This window comes from Pelecanus crispus, chromosome 2, assembly GCF_030463565.1.
Source record: "Pelecanus crispus isolate bPelCri1 chromosome 2, bPelCri1.pri, whole genome shotgun sequence".
NCBI lineage: Eukaryota > Metazoa > Chordata > Aves > Pelecaniformes > Pelecanidae > Pelecanus > Pelecanus crispus.
This window is the reverse complement of record NC_134644.1, coordinates 112,363,314-112,381,681: the sequence shown is the minus strand read 5'-3', so window position 1 is coordinate 112,381,681 and position 18,368 is coordinate 112,363,314. Positions and strand designations below refer to the sequence as shown.

At 35.6% G+C, this 18,368-nt stretch overlaps 1 protein-coding gene across 1 annotated transcript in view; it reads left to right on the top strand.

The window, feature by feature from the left end:
* Positions 1-18,368, top strand: part of DOK6 (docking protein 6) — a 264,667-nt gene that overhangs the window by 164,984 nt on the left and 81,315 nt on the right. The window contains exon 5 of the mRNA XM_075705728.1: positions 6,895-7,084. Within this exon, the coding sequence (XP_075561843.1) occupies positions 6,895-7,084 (190 nt within the window). The remainder of the gene's footprint in view (positions 1-6,894; positions 7,085-18,368) is intronic.

The window sequence follows — 18,368 nt, the reverse complement described above, 5'->3', positions numbered from 1 at the left end:
CTAGTAAGTTTTTTTTTTCATGAGCTGCTTTACATTTTCCTAGCAATAGTATTTTTAATACGCTATGTACTTCATCTGCCCAGCTACTTGCCCATTCCTGTCCTTAAAGGGCATTTGCATGATGTATGTCATGTACTTTTAAGGGTATTAACTGAAGGGATCACGTAAAATTGTTGCCTCTTGAAAAAACAGTAAGATTTTTGTTGTGTAGGTTTGTGTTTCAGTCCCTGTATGTCACTACCATAGCCAGTACTTTCAGTTTGCAACATTTGTAATAATTTTCTTAATTGTTATTATATATGACCTGGGACCATAGAATTGCTACATGCTACTTATAATTTTTATAACCAAGGACTCACATTTCAGAAAATCCTTGCAAGGAAAATATGTGTGTTTTCTATGATTTGTCTAATATCTCTTTTTGTTACATCTGAGACTGTTTATCCTCCCACTCTCACTCCCGTGGTTCTCCTGAGATGAGCTTTCGATTTCTGAAGGGAGACACCTGAATCTCTGTGGCACAAATGCAACAATACGGTTTGCAAAACAGTTTGTTCCAAAGGCTGGCAAAATCACTCTTTGGTGTGCAAATGTCATGGCTAAGAGACCATTCATTCATAAGGCATTCCTGTCATATGAGGATAAAAATTTGCAGTAGTGCAGCTATCTGAAAGAGATGTTCTTTTATACTTCTGAGTTGTTCAGTAAGTGCTAGCGAGATCTATTTTATTGCAGCTGCACCGTTGCTTGACCCTCCAGCACCAAGCAATTCTGCAGTAGTGACAGCTAAAAGAGCCAAACCATAGATCTGCACTGCTTATAACAGAGTCCTTTAGCTATTGTGTCTTGCAGGAATAATAGAGAAGACATCTAAGCCATTCTTGTGCAAAGCACTTCAGTAACAGAAAGCTTCTCACTGTTATTCTCACTCTGTTATTACTTTCAAGAATTATTACCACAAGTCTTACTGTGTAACTCCGCTGAGGACAATGACCCTTAGGTGGTTTTCTTTTTACATTTAAAGCTCATAACTAATGGCTGCTTAGTTTGCAATGATACACAGATTCCAATAAAAGTGAGATTTGAAACGAAGCTTCTGTTACTCTCCAACAATTTTACCTTCTCTCTCCTGCAAATCTGATTTGTTTGTGTTCCTCAGACCTATAGCAGCAACCCTTTCTGTTTAAATTTCTTTTCACACGAAACAGTCTCTTACTGTTTATGAATGTCCATTTAGATTATTTGATAAAGAATGAAAATATAGTATTAAATCAAAAAAAGTAAAGGCTACATGATCTTATTCAGATAACGAATTTAGTATAATGGCAGTGGACCTGTATATACAATGATAAGACAAATACTAATACACAGTTATAACTGCAGGAAAGAAAATCTGGACTCAGTTGGATCTGATAACACTGTTGACAAGTAGTGTCAATATCCTATGATACTTACACACACATTTCATATTCCTTAGGTTTCTCAAGCTGCTGCTAGGGAAAGAAATTGTGAATATAGAGTGCCGTCTTTATTTGGAAGAATTGGAAACTTCCTTCCCAGCTCTCAATGCATTTGGAAGCATTTGTAATACACCCCAAAACATAACAACAAAAACAAATCTATTGTTTAAAATATTTTTGCTTGCCTGGCTGTCATCACATCTAGAATTTGTCCGTGCTCATGACTTTTTTTCAAAATATCACTGTTTCCAATGTGTCGTTGTATTTTCATTCTTTATAAGAGGAACTAAGTAAAAAGAGGTCATCCAAATGGACACAAATGGACAGATTATATTTACTGTGAAAAAGAAACCAGAATATTCAAGACAATATTGGTTAAAAGAAGCATTATGTATAGACAGTGCTACTAAATTTACTCATTAAGAGCAAGTGCTTCCCCTTGGTAAAGATTCTATTCCTACTTACATTTAATACTAAATAATAACACTAAAATAGCTGAATACTTGTACTAAATCATAATCTATTAAACTTTACTTGTAAACCTGCGGCAAACAGTAAAGAAAATAGGTAAATTTAAAAATGTGAATTTTTAAACTGAAAAAAAGGATTGATCCATTTTTTGCTCCTGTAGCTCATTTATTGTTAGGTGTCATGCCTGTGATGTCAATATGATGCTTTTCTATTATGTGTTACTGGTGTTTTGGCTCTTTTTTTTAATGCATTATAAAGCTAATTTTGATTTTAGAAGTCTGAAAAAGTTTGAAAGGTAATTGATTTTTTACTTTTACTCCCTGCCTAATATTAAAATTAATATGTGATAAAATTAATTCCTTTGCAAAGTTTTTCATCTTTTTCATAACATTTGTTTTATCCTCCTTTTTTATTTAAAAATATTCCACAGTACAGCAGTCTTGCTTCCTGGGTTTTAATTGCAAGAAACTCATTAATTTCTGTTAGTAAAAATGTAGCTTTTCACAGTGAACAATGTCCTTGACTCCTCAGAAGAGGATTATGAGTTATTTCTTTATGCTGCATATTGAGGTTACAAACTACAGCCAAAGCATAGAGACTTTGTAATTATGTTCACAGAGCTGACTTGGTTTAGGGCATTTTTTAGGGTCTGTAGAATCTGTTTGTGATTTACTACATAAAATAATTTTGCATGGTTTTTATTCATCTTCTGTTATCCTTAATCTATTTTTATACTTTGTTGGGTTTTTTGGTTTTTGGGTTTTGGGGTTTTTTAAAATAACTAAACATAGCCAGCTTTATTCAGAAAACAAAGGTGTCTACAGTTTTAATAGCTGGTTAATCTGGTGATATTTCAGATTCTTCTCTACCTTACTACTTATCAGTGAAACAATTTAAAATAATTTATTTATGGTAGCCTTTATATTTTCATTGAGATGTTAATAAACACTTCCATACATTTTTAACAGAAGCAAACAGAATAGTTACAAGCAAAGGAATAAAATTAATTCTGGAGTCCTGGTTTCTCATTGCGTAAAGCAGGAGAGAATCATTCTAATAGACCTGACATATGAATGAACACAAAATGCTATGACTTCAAGACTTAAAGCTCTGTTTCCAGCTGAAAATTAGCCACAGATGGTCAGCAGCAGAAGTCTCATAGATGGAGGTGTTTCTTTCAGTTAGAAACTGAATGTTTGCTTTTAAAATGTCTTCTTATATGGACCCCACCAACCTGACTGCCTCCTTCCATAAAAAGTTTTTCCCTCTCATTAAATCTGAAATGAAACAAAGCATCTGCATTGCAAGATTAAAATGTCATCTGGTCAGTTTTCCAACTGGGATGATTTAGGCAAAGGAATCCAGTGATAAAATGGCAGAACCAGGATCATTGGGCCTCGCAGTCATTTTGCTTCCCCAGTACGGCTGGATTTTGAACTGAAAGGCTAAGAGCATTTCAGAGTTGCTGCCAAGTCTCTGTCTCAGTCAATATGCTCATTTTAACAAAGACTCTTACACTCCTGTGCTCTGGAAAACATTATTAAAGGTCATATTCTTGCCAAAGCCCAAATGCTAAACACCTTTACATACACAAAGTGTATGATGAAGCATTGCTCTGCTTATTCAAGGAGATGGGAAACAGCGGTTACATTGTAAAGAGTGGAACAAGTGTAGCAATACATCAGCGCTTTTTTCTTATCCTGGCTCCCCCACTCCCTGAACTTTGCTCTCACCAATTTTAGAGGAGGGAGGAGGATAGCGATGCTGAATGTTGAGGAATTGCACCTGCTCAGTCTCAGCCTTGTCTTCTCCAGCCAAATAGCATCTACTTGTTTGGTTTCTTCCATCACCCTACTTTCTGGGTCCCTCATAACTTCTATTTACCTAATCCTACTACCCAATGAACTCCTATTTTCTCATCCCACTCATATGCAGATGGTAACTAACCCAGAGAGAAGCTAAATATCTTATTCAATGTGATTCAGAAGATCTGGTGACAGGATTAAGCTGGGATTCCCAAATCTAGCCTATGAATGTTTGTTCTTGCCTGGATGAGTTAAAGGGCAAAACTTACCTCTAAAAACTGAATGACTGTATTACCGTTACTTAGATAGTTGTTCAAATATTTTCTGCAATGGAAAAATTGGACCCTGTGTTTTAATTCCTAAAATGATTTAATAGTATCCACACCTTTCCATGTCCTCAATTTCCCACTACTTGGAACTATTATTAAGTTTTTGTTTCAACAGCAAATATATCCATCCTCAATCTTCTCCAGCACGTATGTTTGTACACTTGCTTTTCTTGCCAATTTGAGTAAGTTCCAAGGGTGCTGTGTTTTGCCCTGCAGCTGATGTTCAGTTTAATCAGACATACTTTCTTTAATCCATGACACCTCACCTTAGACACTGACCTCCCATGCAAAGTCAGCAAATGTCTCCTGACAGTTTGAGGATACCATATGTCCTGAGTACACTTCATGCAATAATATCCTCAAACACTTCAGAGAAGTTGAGCATTTCATGAGTATCCTGGCAACTTCTAAAACAAGTTGAAATATTCTGTGCCTTCAACACAACAGTTTAATGTTTACTTCAGAAAATAATTACAGCTTTCCTTTTTCTCTGCCATCTGAGGCATTCTGTCAGTGAAGACAGGGAAAGGGAAAGATATCCATTCTCATATAGTAGCCCCATTCCCCCATAGACACATTATGTGATTTCATGTAATGTAAAAGGGAGGCCGAGAGAACCAGCTGATGTGTCAGTCATCTGTATCTTTCTTTCAAATAGATGAGGTAAATAACAGGAAGTAACAGCATGGCATGCAAAACTGGAGTCTAATATACAATAAAAGCTCACCTGCGTAGCTCCTAGGCATTTTTGCATGACCATCATGATGACATATGCATACTGAAAAAGGGCATGTATATATATATACACATATATAAAAATATAATTCCATTGCAAAGCATAAGTTATCTTGTTCTCCACCATTCCCTTCCCAATGCAGTCATTGACCCATACTCCCATGTAAGTCTTTCCATCTACTTCAGCCGGGGTTAGGTTAGACCTATGCCCAACACAACCTTCTGAGGGTTAGGAAAATTCTTTGCAGTGATCTCAGCAGCACCTTCTAATTTATTTGTGCTGTGTATCAGAAAACTTTTTACAAAACATTAGGAGTTTCACACTTGGGACCTTAGTTATAAAAAGAAACTTTTAAGGCTAACACCTATTAGTGTGATTAATGAGAGCTAGAGCCTGGGAGAAGAGGTTGAATGGCTATAAGACTGAATGAATCAAATGGGGAGTCATTAATAAGACAAAAGTAAATTGACTGAAACAGAATAACATTGGGAATGACAAGTTTACTTATAGCTATGCAGGATGGCAATTCTTACTGTCCACCCAGCAGTTCCCTACTTCTATTAATTCCTCAGCCAAACTTTTGCTACTTTATTGAGACACACACACATACTCATACACACACTTCTAACATATTTTATATTAACTGACTTATTTGCAATATTTTCACTGATTTGTCAGAAAAGTATATATACATCAAATGTTTAAAAAATGCAGACATAATGTCTGTGATATTGAATGTCAAACACAATGGGAAGCTGCATCTAAGTTTGACTGTTATGATAAATTTCTCTCACTTTATTCATCTTCTGTTTACTTTAAATTCCTTCCTAATTTTTATGAGGACACCATGAGAAAATTCAGTGCAAATGGTGGATTAAAAATGTTCCGTGCCAAACTGTCATTCATTTGTTAAGTAATTGGAGACAATTTTCCTACCAGGTGTCCCCTTAATGGACATTTTCCTGGTACTGTTTATTGAATGAGCATTGCTCATGTTCATACTTTAAATTGTTCTTTCTTTTTTTGTCAACAACCTTCAGTGCAGTAGCATTTAAATTTTGCATTTCTATCATTTCAAAAATGAAAGGAAATTGTGAGAGGAAGTCATGAATCAGCTGCACTCTCCTATATTATGCCATTAAGCCCTAAGATTTCAGTGCTTTAGAGTTAAAATATAGGCTGTCACTTCCAACTGTACAACCTGAACTTTAACTGAGTTTTTCACTCTTTGTAGAAGAAACTCTTAGAAACATATTTATTCTTCAAAGAAAATTGGATTTTTAGTTAAAATTCTCTTGCTACTACTGGGGGGGGGGGATTTTTCCTTTTTTTTTTTTTTTTAAGGATAGTTTTTGTATTGCTTATTAAATTACATGCAATTCAGGCACTTCAGAAAATTGTTAATGCCCTTGACCTCTTACTGCAATGACTACACTCTGCAGTGGAAGTGCAGCTGGTAGCAATTGATGTCATGACCATAATAATACATCATGTTGAATCAGATTTTTCAAGAAAGCAACAGATGATTAAAAATATTATTAATTTGGCAAATGATAATGAGTTTAACAAATAAATAGAAACTGAACACAAAGAAAGTAATTATTAACAAGCTTCAATAAGTAAACTTGGGTTTGCAATTTCAAGGACAGTTTTTCTAAGGGGCAATGGTTGTACATAGATGTTTTGCCAAGATACCTGTTCTTTGAGAGAGGAGTCTCTCTAGAGTTCAAGTCATTGTGAATTTCGATTTCCAAAGAGTCATGGACCTTAATGTGAGGATAAAGGACTTCAATTAAGTTGCTGGGGACATATGTCAGAGAACTATGCAGCTAATCTCTTAAAGATGTTTCAGTCTGCTGCATTATTTATAATGAAAATGAAATTAAGAAGATTCTCCTCTTACTCCTCTCATGTACACTAGATAGGCTTCTTCAACATCAGTGGTTCCTCACTTCTGTTCAAGACTAGAAATTTGGCTTTGATTACTGAACCATCAGTAACTAAGAACTTTTTTTCTTTTTTCCCCTCAGTATAAAATCTTACTTTAACTGGTGATGTCTTATTCTGTGTTTTGGTTGTTTTTTTTTTTCCAGAACGGTTCAATGTATATCTTATGCCTACACCAAATTTAGATATCTATGGGGAATGTACAATGCAGATCACACATGAAAACATCTATCTCTGGGACATCCACAATGCCAAGGTCAAGCTGGTCATGTGGCCTCTGAGCTCTTTGAGGAGATATGGACGTGATTCAACATGGTTCACATTTGAATCTGGAAGGTAAGAGCTGAGGAGAAGCAGCAAGAAGAAATAAGCAGTGATTTTTGAAAAGCAGTCTGATAAGTTAGATGAGCTGCTCATTACAAAGATGGAATACATGGCGTCTCCACAGACTTCCATTAGTTGAATATTACTTTTCAATATATTCAACGCAGTGTTCAAAATAAATGTTAATATATCTTATATTTAAAATGGGCTTAAGCTTCCTCTGACTTTTATTTAACTGTGGTTGAATTGACACTCAAGGTTTGTAAGTCTCACTGTGCTTGAACACTAGTATGGTATAATTTGAGTACTTTTGATATAGAAGAAATTAATTTTGGATCATGGAAAAGGCTCATCACACAGTATGAATGGAATAACTTCCATTTACGGTAGATATTACTCTTTTTGGATGTTCCTGGTGACTGATTGCCACCCTAGAGTATAATTGCAAACAGGAGTACGAGAACATTGTGAACCTATAAAAAGGCTAGCTCTTTTTCTGCTTGCAGTTTTAATCCTCACTGCCATTTCCATCCTCAGATCAGTTTTAAATGTCTGTGGAGGTCTGCTTTGCCTCCCTTTCAAATCTTTTTAATGCATTTCATATCTTGCCATTAGGTCCACTGCCTCTTTTGCATTTCTGCACAGAAATAAGACTGCATTTGTCTCTGTCTTTGATGGCGTTTCATCTTGTATTTTATGGTCTTAGACTTTTCTAAGTTTGTCCATTATGCTGAGCCTGAATTTTCTGAAGCAATCTGTGAAATTACAGGTGTCTCTACACTCTTGGGTTAGCTACACTGCCTTGTTAAAAAAGTTCATACGCATTTCAATGTGTACTTATTCAATATCATTAACAAATATTCACAAAAATACAGTTGGTGATCACAAACAAAAACATGGATCAAATGAACCCTACAGCCTAAGGAGGTAATGACTAAAATTCCTCTGCAGTTTCTTATAGATGGGAGTCTCAATTTAATTTCAATAATTAAACTGTGAGGCTTATTCAAGTATACAATTTTAGCAAGAATAATTTGCTAAATCATTCCTTCTCATAGGCCTCAAACTACCTCATGTGAAACTAGTTCAAGCAACATAACTACGCAATACCAGAAAGCGAATAAAATGCCAAAACCAATGCCTGAAACCCATCATATTATTCTGGGGAAAACCAAACAAGCAAGCAAACAAACAAAGAAATAAAAACCCTAGGATTTAGCTTTATCCCATTCTTTGTGAATATCCCACTCATCTGACTCTGGCTAAATTTGTATTTGTAAGTATTCATTTTATTAAAGGGGAATGGGTTATTTTTTCATAAAAAGGTAATGATTGAAGACTTACTAATGTTTGCTTATTCAGAGTAGTATATCCGTCTGGGAGAAGACCCACTTCTTTTAATTGATTCTGAAGGAAACTATCTTTGGAAATGGGAATCATCGTTAACTAAAATTAAGTTGCTAAAAATAATTCAGATTAATCGCTTGAAGTTGATTTCTTATATGTCTCAAAATGTGTGTCATTCTCTACAGTGTTTTAATTATGAAAAGTCTTTCTATATCATAGTGATTTTTTTTTTTTTTACAGGATAGTTTTTTTCTGTACTGCTCTTTTTATCTATGGCACATCAGTACTAACAGACTATGTATAGTGATTGTATATATTAAAGTAAAATGTGAGGTTTGTATCTCTGCTTTTTCAAGCCTCCTACAGTATTTTAATTCCATACTAGTATCTGAATATCATCTTCCCCTACAATCCACGGACCATGCAACCTGATGAAAAGTGGATTGTTTTCCTGTGTTTTGTTATTATGAACTAGCTCTGCCTTTATCTGTCATACTTTGTTGTCTTTGATCTGATTCCTCCCTTTCTTTTTCTTGGGAGTGCTTTATCTGTCTGATTTGGAAATGCATAAAGACTAGATTTAGACTGGTAGAAAAACATAGAGGTAAAAAATAGAACTAGAGAAAAGTCAGTATTTTCAATAACATGTGAAGGCTATATAGGACAACACTAATGCTCATTTTAAAACCTGTTCTTGATATGTTTGGGTTTTTATTTTGTAATCAGCATCTTTCTCATCTTTCTGAACATGTTTTCTTTGTCCCTTGATCTGCTAGTACCTTAATACAGTAAATTCCTGATGCATGCTGTCTTATCAGAAGTGAAGCACTCATCCATGTTTTATGAGAATGTTATGCAGTAAAAGTGTTGTTGCTTTAATGTTTCCCTAAGGCTGAAATATTAAATGTAGACAATTGCTTTAAAGGAAGCATTTTTAAATAGGTTCTTATTTTTTACTGAGTTTTAGCAGCTATGCAGGATATGTGTATGTGATTGGCATGAACATTAAGAACTCAGTTTTATATATTTATTATCCATCCTCAGTTTTGGTATTACTTTGTTTGAGAAAATAAATCCCTCCCATTAAAATAAATTGACATATTCACAAAGAGATACTATGATTAAAAAAATGGATCAAAATTAAGCTTTCAGACAATTAAATTTATCTTTTAATGAATGTATTGCTTTGCATTTAAATGGAATATGGACTCAGATGTATAAAATTAAACTGTTCACTTGTCCAGTGAAAAGTAATAACTACATGATTTGGAAGATGTCTACAATATGGGAGGAATGAACACAGATTCTTTTAAACTGCCAGATCTTTCTGTTTAGTTTTACACTGAATTGGAGTTTATAAACATGTATCTTTGCACTACCTATGAAGTTAAACACATGCTTATTTTTCTTTATTTAGTGAACCAATGAAAGTAAATATTTCTTGCACAGTGATTTACTTAATTTGTGTTCTTCTCTATCCAAACTCTGCTGAGATTTGGGGGAAGCACACTTTTGTATGGCTTAATTCAATGCTGGTTGGAGACATTCTCATTATTTAAAGTACCTGATTAGGGCTAATCCCATGCAATCTATCCATCAATGAGAAAACAGTAATTCACAACTCCATTAGGCACTACAGTAGCTTTGTACTGATTAATACCATGCATCTAACACACTGAATGGATCCCACAGTAATTCAGAGCACTTGAAGCAGGAGCCTAGCATTTACTTTTCCAAGAGATAGGCTTTCCACCTGACCAGCTTCAGACTGGCTTGGGAAGTTTTAATGTTGAATCATCAGTGAGTCAACAGGATTTCCTTAATTTATGGACATGTATAATGTGTTCAGACACCTCATTCTCATTATTTTGGGTATTGGATGTGTTGGAGACACTGTGCCTAAGAACACAGTTGATCTGCATGAGTGCACTTACTTCTCTTCGAACTTTTGGAACTGCTGCTCCATGTATGGGAGCATTAGTCCCTTACTGTCTCTGATTTTAAGCCCCTGAAATGAGGTGTGCTCCTTACAGAACTGCCCACCTAACTGTCCAGATGAAGGTACTGTAAATTTGCACTGGATTGCGTTAGCTACATGCAATCCAAGAAGCATGCCAGAAAAGTAGTAAAACAGGTACAGATGAAATATCTCATAGCCCAGATCAGGTGTGAAGACACCGTTTTCAGACTCCTGCCAAAGTTACAGGATTCATTTTGCTGAAGTTGTAAACCAAACAATCCATAACAAAGGCCATAAGCAATGTTAAAAATTCACTTTCTGGAAACTGCAAAAGGCAGCTGTCCAAGCTTTCCTTTTAGCAAAGCAAGCTGGCTAAGGTACTTTTTTAGGAGCATAAGAGGAGACTCCTAAGAATTCAAAATTGTTTTTCATCTCTTGGGGTAAGACACTGAGAAAAATAAACACATATGGACTCTTTGTTCCTTTTGAAGTGTTCTTTCTTTTGCTTTACTGCAATACTGGCATTTACATTGAACAATATTTTCTATGTACGAAAGCTGTCTGGTCAAGTCTATTAAGTGCTGGCCAGAAGTATCCAAAAAGAAAAAGGCTAAAGTCAAGTTGAAGTCAAGTTAAACACAGTGAGAGAAAACAATAAAGGGATGGGCTGTGGAAGCCCCAGCCAAACTTTGTCAAATACTGTAAGTTTCCAGCTGAGCAGAGAGGTGGAGGAAGTAGGTTTGATCTTAGAGATCTGAGAACAGAGGAGCCACAAATCCATGACACACTCCTTTTTCAGAAATATGTTTTCTTCTATTTTGTAGACAAGACATTGAAATTTAAGCAATTTCAAGTCTTTCCAAGTTTATTCATGCTGTGCGTTCAAAGAGTCTCATTGAACCACACTAAACTATTCCTTCTTTATTTGCCTTTGATTTTGTTTTTTTCTTCATCAGAGAAAATCTAACGAAATGTGGTATTCTCTGTCACTTCTAAGATCTGGAATCTATTTCTTTGGTTGAGAAAAATATTAAACTCAAGCAGTGCAGAGTGGTAACATGAGAATTTCTCAGATTTTTTTTCCCTTTATGTGACCCAAGGCTGACATACTAATTTTCTCAGTGGTAGATACACAGATGCTAGGGTTCTCTGAAGCAGAAAGTTCAGTGTTTTCTTCAGGCACTACATCTGACTGAAATCTTTCATTTGTCTGTCAGTCCTCTGTGGTGATTTTTGGTGTTAATGTGAAATATATTAGTCAATTAACTCTTAAAGTTAAGTTACAGGAAACATCCTCTTTTTTCTTTATGTGGGGAGAGGCTCCTTATGTGTGTACCTCATGAGGTAGTTGTTCTGGGACTTCATACACTGCTGTATGTATCTCAACTCAGGTCTATACCTCCCTGAACAGTGAAGAGAAGCCTTCAATTCCTGATTGCTGGTGAATTAACTAAACTGTTGTCATGGTTTAACCCCAGCCAGCAACTAAACACCAGGCAGCCGCTCGCTTGCTCCCCCTGCCCCAGTGGGATAGGGGAGAGAATCAGAAGAGCAAAAGTGAGAAACACTCCTGGGTTGAGATAAGAACAGTTTTATAATTGAAATAAAATAAAGTAAAATATTAATAATAATAGTAACAATGTAATAATAATAGTAATAACGATATACAAAGTAAATGATGCACAACGCAATTGCTCGCCACCCACCGACCGATACCCAGACAGTTCCCGAGCAGTGATTGCTGCCCCCTGGCCAACTCCTCACAACGTATATACTAAATGTGACATTATATGGTATGGAATACCCATTTGGTCAGTTTGGATCAACTATTCTGGTTGTGCCCCCTCCCAGTGTCCTGTGCAGCTGGCAGAGCACGGGAAGCTGAAAAGTCCTTGACTGGCATAAGCAGTACTTAGCAACAACTAAACCATCAGTGTGTTACCAACATTCTTCTCATACTAAATCCAAAACACAGCACTACACCAGCTACTAGGAAGAAAATTAACTCTATCCCAGCTGAAACCAGGACAATTGTGGATTATGTTTATCATAGGTTTATGATAGAATTATAAATCATATATTATAAATAATTCTAAATATCATTATAAAGCATAAGGTTGTCCTAGAATTTGTAAGTCACTTTGGGTTTAGCAGCAGTATGAGCACTCGTGCAGCTGTAATAAATAGATTTATCATTTCATGTAAATGTTAGCTCAGAGCTCTCAGTATCTCACATTTAATAGTTAAGTTTGTTAGGAACTTTTTCTTCTTTTACAGCTCTGTGATATTTTCAAAAATCCTAATTACACCTGATGTGTATTTACTGTGTTTGTTTTACCTGTTTTCTCACTGCCTCTTCCCTTCTTTCTCATATTCTTTCCCCAAGCAGTATGTATTGCTACAATCTGAAAATAACTTCAAAAAAGAAACAGGATGTCTTGTATGTATCCTCCCCTTGTTTTTTTCAGTAGTCACATAGTTCTAATTTTAGGAAAATAACCACTGAAAAGGTTTAATTAAGTCCTGGTATTTAGCAGTGCCAAGGTTATACTGTAATATGTTGTAAATGTACTTCCATTCCTACTTTTTTCCATTCCAACGTCATTCTAACTCTCAGTCTGCCAAATTCTTGACCTGGAATAAGTTCTGTGTTAGTCATCTGATTCACTTAAACCCTACTTTAAAACGAGTTGTGTGTTTAACTCATCTACAGGACTCTTACTCTGGTTTTGATCACGGTACCTAATCTAAGAACTTTTACTAGCAGAAACTAATATAGCTCATTGTAAGTGATTTATAAAGTGCACATTGCATTTTCTCTCTGCCAAGTCTCCTCTCACACTGCTCTACTGTTTGTAAGTCAGAACAAGTTCCACCAAAACTCACATAAAAATGAAATTTTCCACAGTATAACTGAATATGGCAGAGAGAAGAAGGGATTATACACAAGCTTCTTTATCTTAAATTTCTATTGTACCTTCTAAAGTGTTCTGCTTTTTTTTAGTCCCTGTTTTGAAAATTCAGCCATGATATACACAACTACAAAAGATTTTCTCCAACTGACAAAGAATGCCTGAACCATTCCACTTTGCCGTGAAAGCTCTAATTTTGATGAGGAAAAACAATGGCATCTCAAAAAAGATAACATATTGAAAGAGTAAAGTTACCTTTATTAAGCTGTAATTTTATCACAAATAGGTTAAGACAGTGACTCCTAGAACAGAGAAGCAAGCTCCACAGATGACATTGTGTAGCATAGTAATGAAGAGATCTGTAAATACTAAGTTGATAAGAATGAACACATCACTAATTCATTAATTCACTATTGCCTAACCAGGAAATTTCCTTATGAATTTGTACTGAATGAAACACATGCGGCTAAAAAAAGTCACCTAAAGTTTGCCCAGTTAACACAGAAGACACAGAGCTCAGAAGGGAAGACATAATCTCTGTCGTATCTATAGAAGTGGCTCATATGTGCATATTTTACAACCCAGAGGGCACAGCTTGAGTTTTCAGCTGATAACTAGATATCCAATATCATTGGTATAATTCAAATGTTAGAAAGCTTTTTAATGAAATCAGTAAGAATTGTATTGTGTTTGGCTGATGTATCAGCAGACAGCATGATACGTTCCTTCTGATGAGCCTGAGATAACATGAACTGTGCCTTTCAGTTGAAGTGCACAATTTACCTTTCTCTTCGTAACAGAGTTGTATGTCATAATGAAAATAGGGCTTGTTCTAAAATATTTTGAGACCAGCCACACTTGAGCCCAGAAGATTTGTTATTTACTTACCATATTCTACTTGTCCCTTCTTCATACATATGCTATGCTGTGAGCATGCACTTTTGGATTGATATTCCTGATGCTGAATATGACTAACGAGGTTATTGCTGTGTAATGTATGAGTGGAGAAGAAGCAGACAAAATAATTCATACATTCTTAATCACATTAGGACTCACTTATTGTTTCAACTCTACATTTCAACCTTTGAATTCCACAGTGAGCAATAGCAATAATTAATCTCATATGGCAGTTCTGAATAACCTGAGATGCCCCAGCAGCAGGTCCTTTTCTCTCCAAGAGTCACAATAACATTTAACCTTCTACCTCAAAATACTGGAGGACTGACACATCTCAGATTTGAAAAGTAAAAAAAATAAAAGCCCCTTTAAAAAAAAATCAACAGCAAAACTCAGAAACAAAGTGCTAATAAATTTCATAATGCTCTTCATTTTTTATATTGAATCTATTTACAATAATTGCCAGGCGTCTATTTTAGCAGTTAAATACTGTTGCCTCTCTCCCCCACCAAGCCTATTTGCATGAGCTGATGAAACGTTCTGAAAGTGGGCACCTAATTATCTGTACAGACAGTAGGAGAGTGTTAAACGCTTCACAAAGGGCAATCCAGAAGGCCATGTTTTGCACAGAGAACCATCTAGCCAGCAAGAATGCTAAGCACAAATAAATACTCCTTTTCTTCAAAGCTTATGAATGTAGTATCATCGATTGAGAAGGAGGTTTGAAGCATCCTCTATGCTGCGGCTGTGTACTGTACAAACATAGAAGGAAGTAATCGAAATGCAAAGGCTGGAATTTGCACAACAAAAGAGCCTTGTTCATGAATATGTAGGAACCTGTGCAAACCCGCACTTGCACGTGCACACACAGAGCATTGCAGAAGCATAAAGGGGCACGGTTTAAAACGTTTGTGGGCTTCATTTGTTGTCAGGAACTGTGGTTCCTCAGCTTCAGCTGGCACGTAGGTTTATTCTAAAGGTCATTGTAGTGTCTGAACACTCGTCTCTTGTATGTCATGTGAAAAACTGCAATGGAAGTTTTGGGTTTTGCTCAGTCTTGGGATTTGATCATACTGGAATCAAGTTGAGTATAGCATGACTGCCAGTCACCACTCGTGAGCTGAGAAAGCTGCTTTAGGAGTCTGGTCTTGGAAGGTTTACCTAATATCTCCTTAATTCCCCCTGTTGTCTCAGATAGTGTTAATTCATTATTCTCACAAACAATAAACTCACTTATAAAATACCTATTGGCATCTTTTTGTTTAACTTTACTAAGATGTAGCTTTTCTGGAGGATAAGGGTACCCAGTAACAACTTTGCTTTGAAAAGAGGTCAGTAGAGTGGTTTTGGCCTTTACTGTCAGTCACAGATGTACAGCAGTTCCAGAACTATTTCTATATTCTGGATATAGTAACACTGTGAGAGCAGAAACTCTAGTGTGGAAATTTCCATGGTGATTCCTTTTTTCAGTAGCTGTATTCTGGCTTTTCATTAGTAAGCTGAACGCCATTATGAACAGAGCTTTATATATGTCTATTATATATACACTTTTCAAACATACTTACACATGTGATCTCACTGCACCCAGGACTCTGTTGGAATATGTGAGTAACTGTGGAGGTTACTGACTTCTTAATTTTTTTTTTCTATTGCTGTAGCTTTTTACAAATTTTGTTCACAAAAATCAATCAATAATCATGAAAGTAATGAATATTTTCATCCATTAACTTAATTAATTATTAATTTCATTAATTATGTCCTTAATTAGAAAAACAAATTCTGCTCTTCTGTAAAAAGCTATAGGTAAACAAACCCAAGACAATAATATTGAAAATAAATTAATGGGGAGTTTGCATTCATTTGATTTTTGTGTTAAAATGACTGGGTTTTTTAAGTCTGTACAAACCAGAGAATAGTTAGGATATTTTGGTTCAAACCTTTAAAACATGCTAAAGAACTCTGATATATTCACCACTTCTCAACAGCTGCACCCATGATGAAATCCAAGTTACTTTTTGTGAATATTTACTACTAAGACAAATAAACACACCCAGAGATATGTTTAAATACACATATAATTTAAAATGTGTTCTTCCTAAAATAGGTATTTAATTAAATAGGAAGACCCGAAAGAACTGTAAAATTGACCATTGGGGAGTATTTCCTTTAATTTTTTAGATAGTGACGGTATATGCTGATTGAATACCAATCCGTGTGATAAATTTCAGTTTTGGATTTCACAAAGCATTCTGCTAAGGAGAAAACAAGCCTAATAATTGAAAACCATGTCACAGCCCTCCTAGCATTATCATACATTATGTCCCCTCAAATATTTTACTGCAGCTAAGTGTCCTGTCACTCTAATTTAAATTAACTAAAGAAAGATCGAAATATTGTCACATAGGGGAGATGGAGAGCACTTTGCAGGCAGTGCCTGCTCAGTAGCATTCTAGAAAAGTCAGGTTATTTTTGAGGTCTGCTTGACTGGTCCCACAGGCTCCTTTAATCTTCTGCTCATTTATAAGGTACCAAGGGAAGGTTTGTCCCTCAGCCCCTGTTAGAGGAAATGCTATTAGCTACTGTGTCCCTCCTAACAGTACTTCTTTGCTAGCACGGTAAGTTATTACTATTATTGCACTATTAATAACGCTGTACTCTGTGGTGTGTGATTTATTTCTGCTGTAAGTAGTCATTTGTCACATATTTTCTAAAAAGCTTCCGTCTTATTAGAAAGAGGGGAGGGCGAGGCAGCATCTAATGGAATCCCTCAATCTCAGCGGCTCCAAACACCGTTTGATCTTTCTGACTTTTTGGAATAAAACTCAGTACAGTGCTATAATTCACCAGGATGCTTCATCTACTTGATTATCCTGTCAGTGGCCAAAAAGTCAAATGTAAAATTACACTCGCATGACTTGCTTGAACCAGTGCAACAAGGCAGATTTTCACATTTTAAAGGTTTGGGTTTTTTTTTAAATTCTCTGTCCAACTTGGAAAATAACCCTCCTTTAAATGATCCCTGATACAGTTTTTGGAAACAACATTTTGAGATGAATGACAGGAGAGATTTTATTTTCTTGAAATGTGTGCTGTTATGGCTGAAATTTCATTAAGTTGACTATAAAAGTAAAAAAAAAAAAAATCATCACTTACTGCAAAACTGCATTTATTAGTATGCATTATTTAAAAACTCAAAAATTTGAAACTATCTGACCATAAGTATCATTTACTGTCAGGAATGGGATTGAAGGGCAGAAAATTTTATAGTCTAGGTGATGATTCAGTGGAAAACCCTGAAGTTCTTTCAAATGATGACTGAGGGTGCCAAACCTTTATTTAATGAAAGAAGAGGTTGGATCATCCATATTTCTGGTGACTTGCTTATCTAAGCGTACTGTCACTGCTACCAGAGAATAAAGAGTGACAGCAGCAAACAGAGGTTGGCCAGGATAAGTGCTTGTCATTGGGAGATGTTGACAACACCATCTCAAATATTTCATTTCACAGGTACTTTGCCTTTTTATGGGAGGCTTCTTTAAGCCCCATTGGACCAATTTCTCAGAGAGAAAAAAAAGAAAAATGAGTATGATTAGCTCTCAGCCTTAGAAGCACAGATGAAATCAGAGAAAACAGAGCAGAAATAGTAATACACGGAAATAGGAATGCATATTAGCATTTATCTTGAGACTAATATTCTGTCTATGATATAAAAGGTACCTATTATATGAATGTTCCAGAATGAGAAAGTGGGGAAATACTTCAAAAGACTTTTTAAATGTTACCTAGAATACTCAAAATAATTTTAATGGCATCCATGAAATAGCTGCAAACATGCCCAAGCTATTATGTGTAAATGTCTGGGGAAGGCATGGTCACCTTTTGCTGCATAAGAACTATGAATACCCATTATATATCATTCTGCCCCTTTCTCTTCTGCCACCTATAGTGCTTCCTTTTTGGATAGCTATATATAAATATTTGATGAAGCCAGTAGGTATTACATCTATAGTTCATGGATTTTTTAAACCTGGCATACAGAATCATGGACAGAAGGGATTGACACATTCCAGTGTTCAGAGCAGTTCCATGGCTCTTATAAATTTCTTGTAAAAATATTACTAAGGCAGCGTAGAACAGTAGAAGCCTAAACTCTGAAATACTCTACTAGACGAGTAAGCTC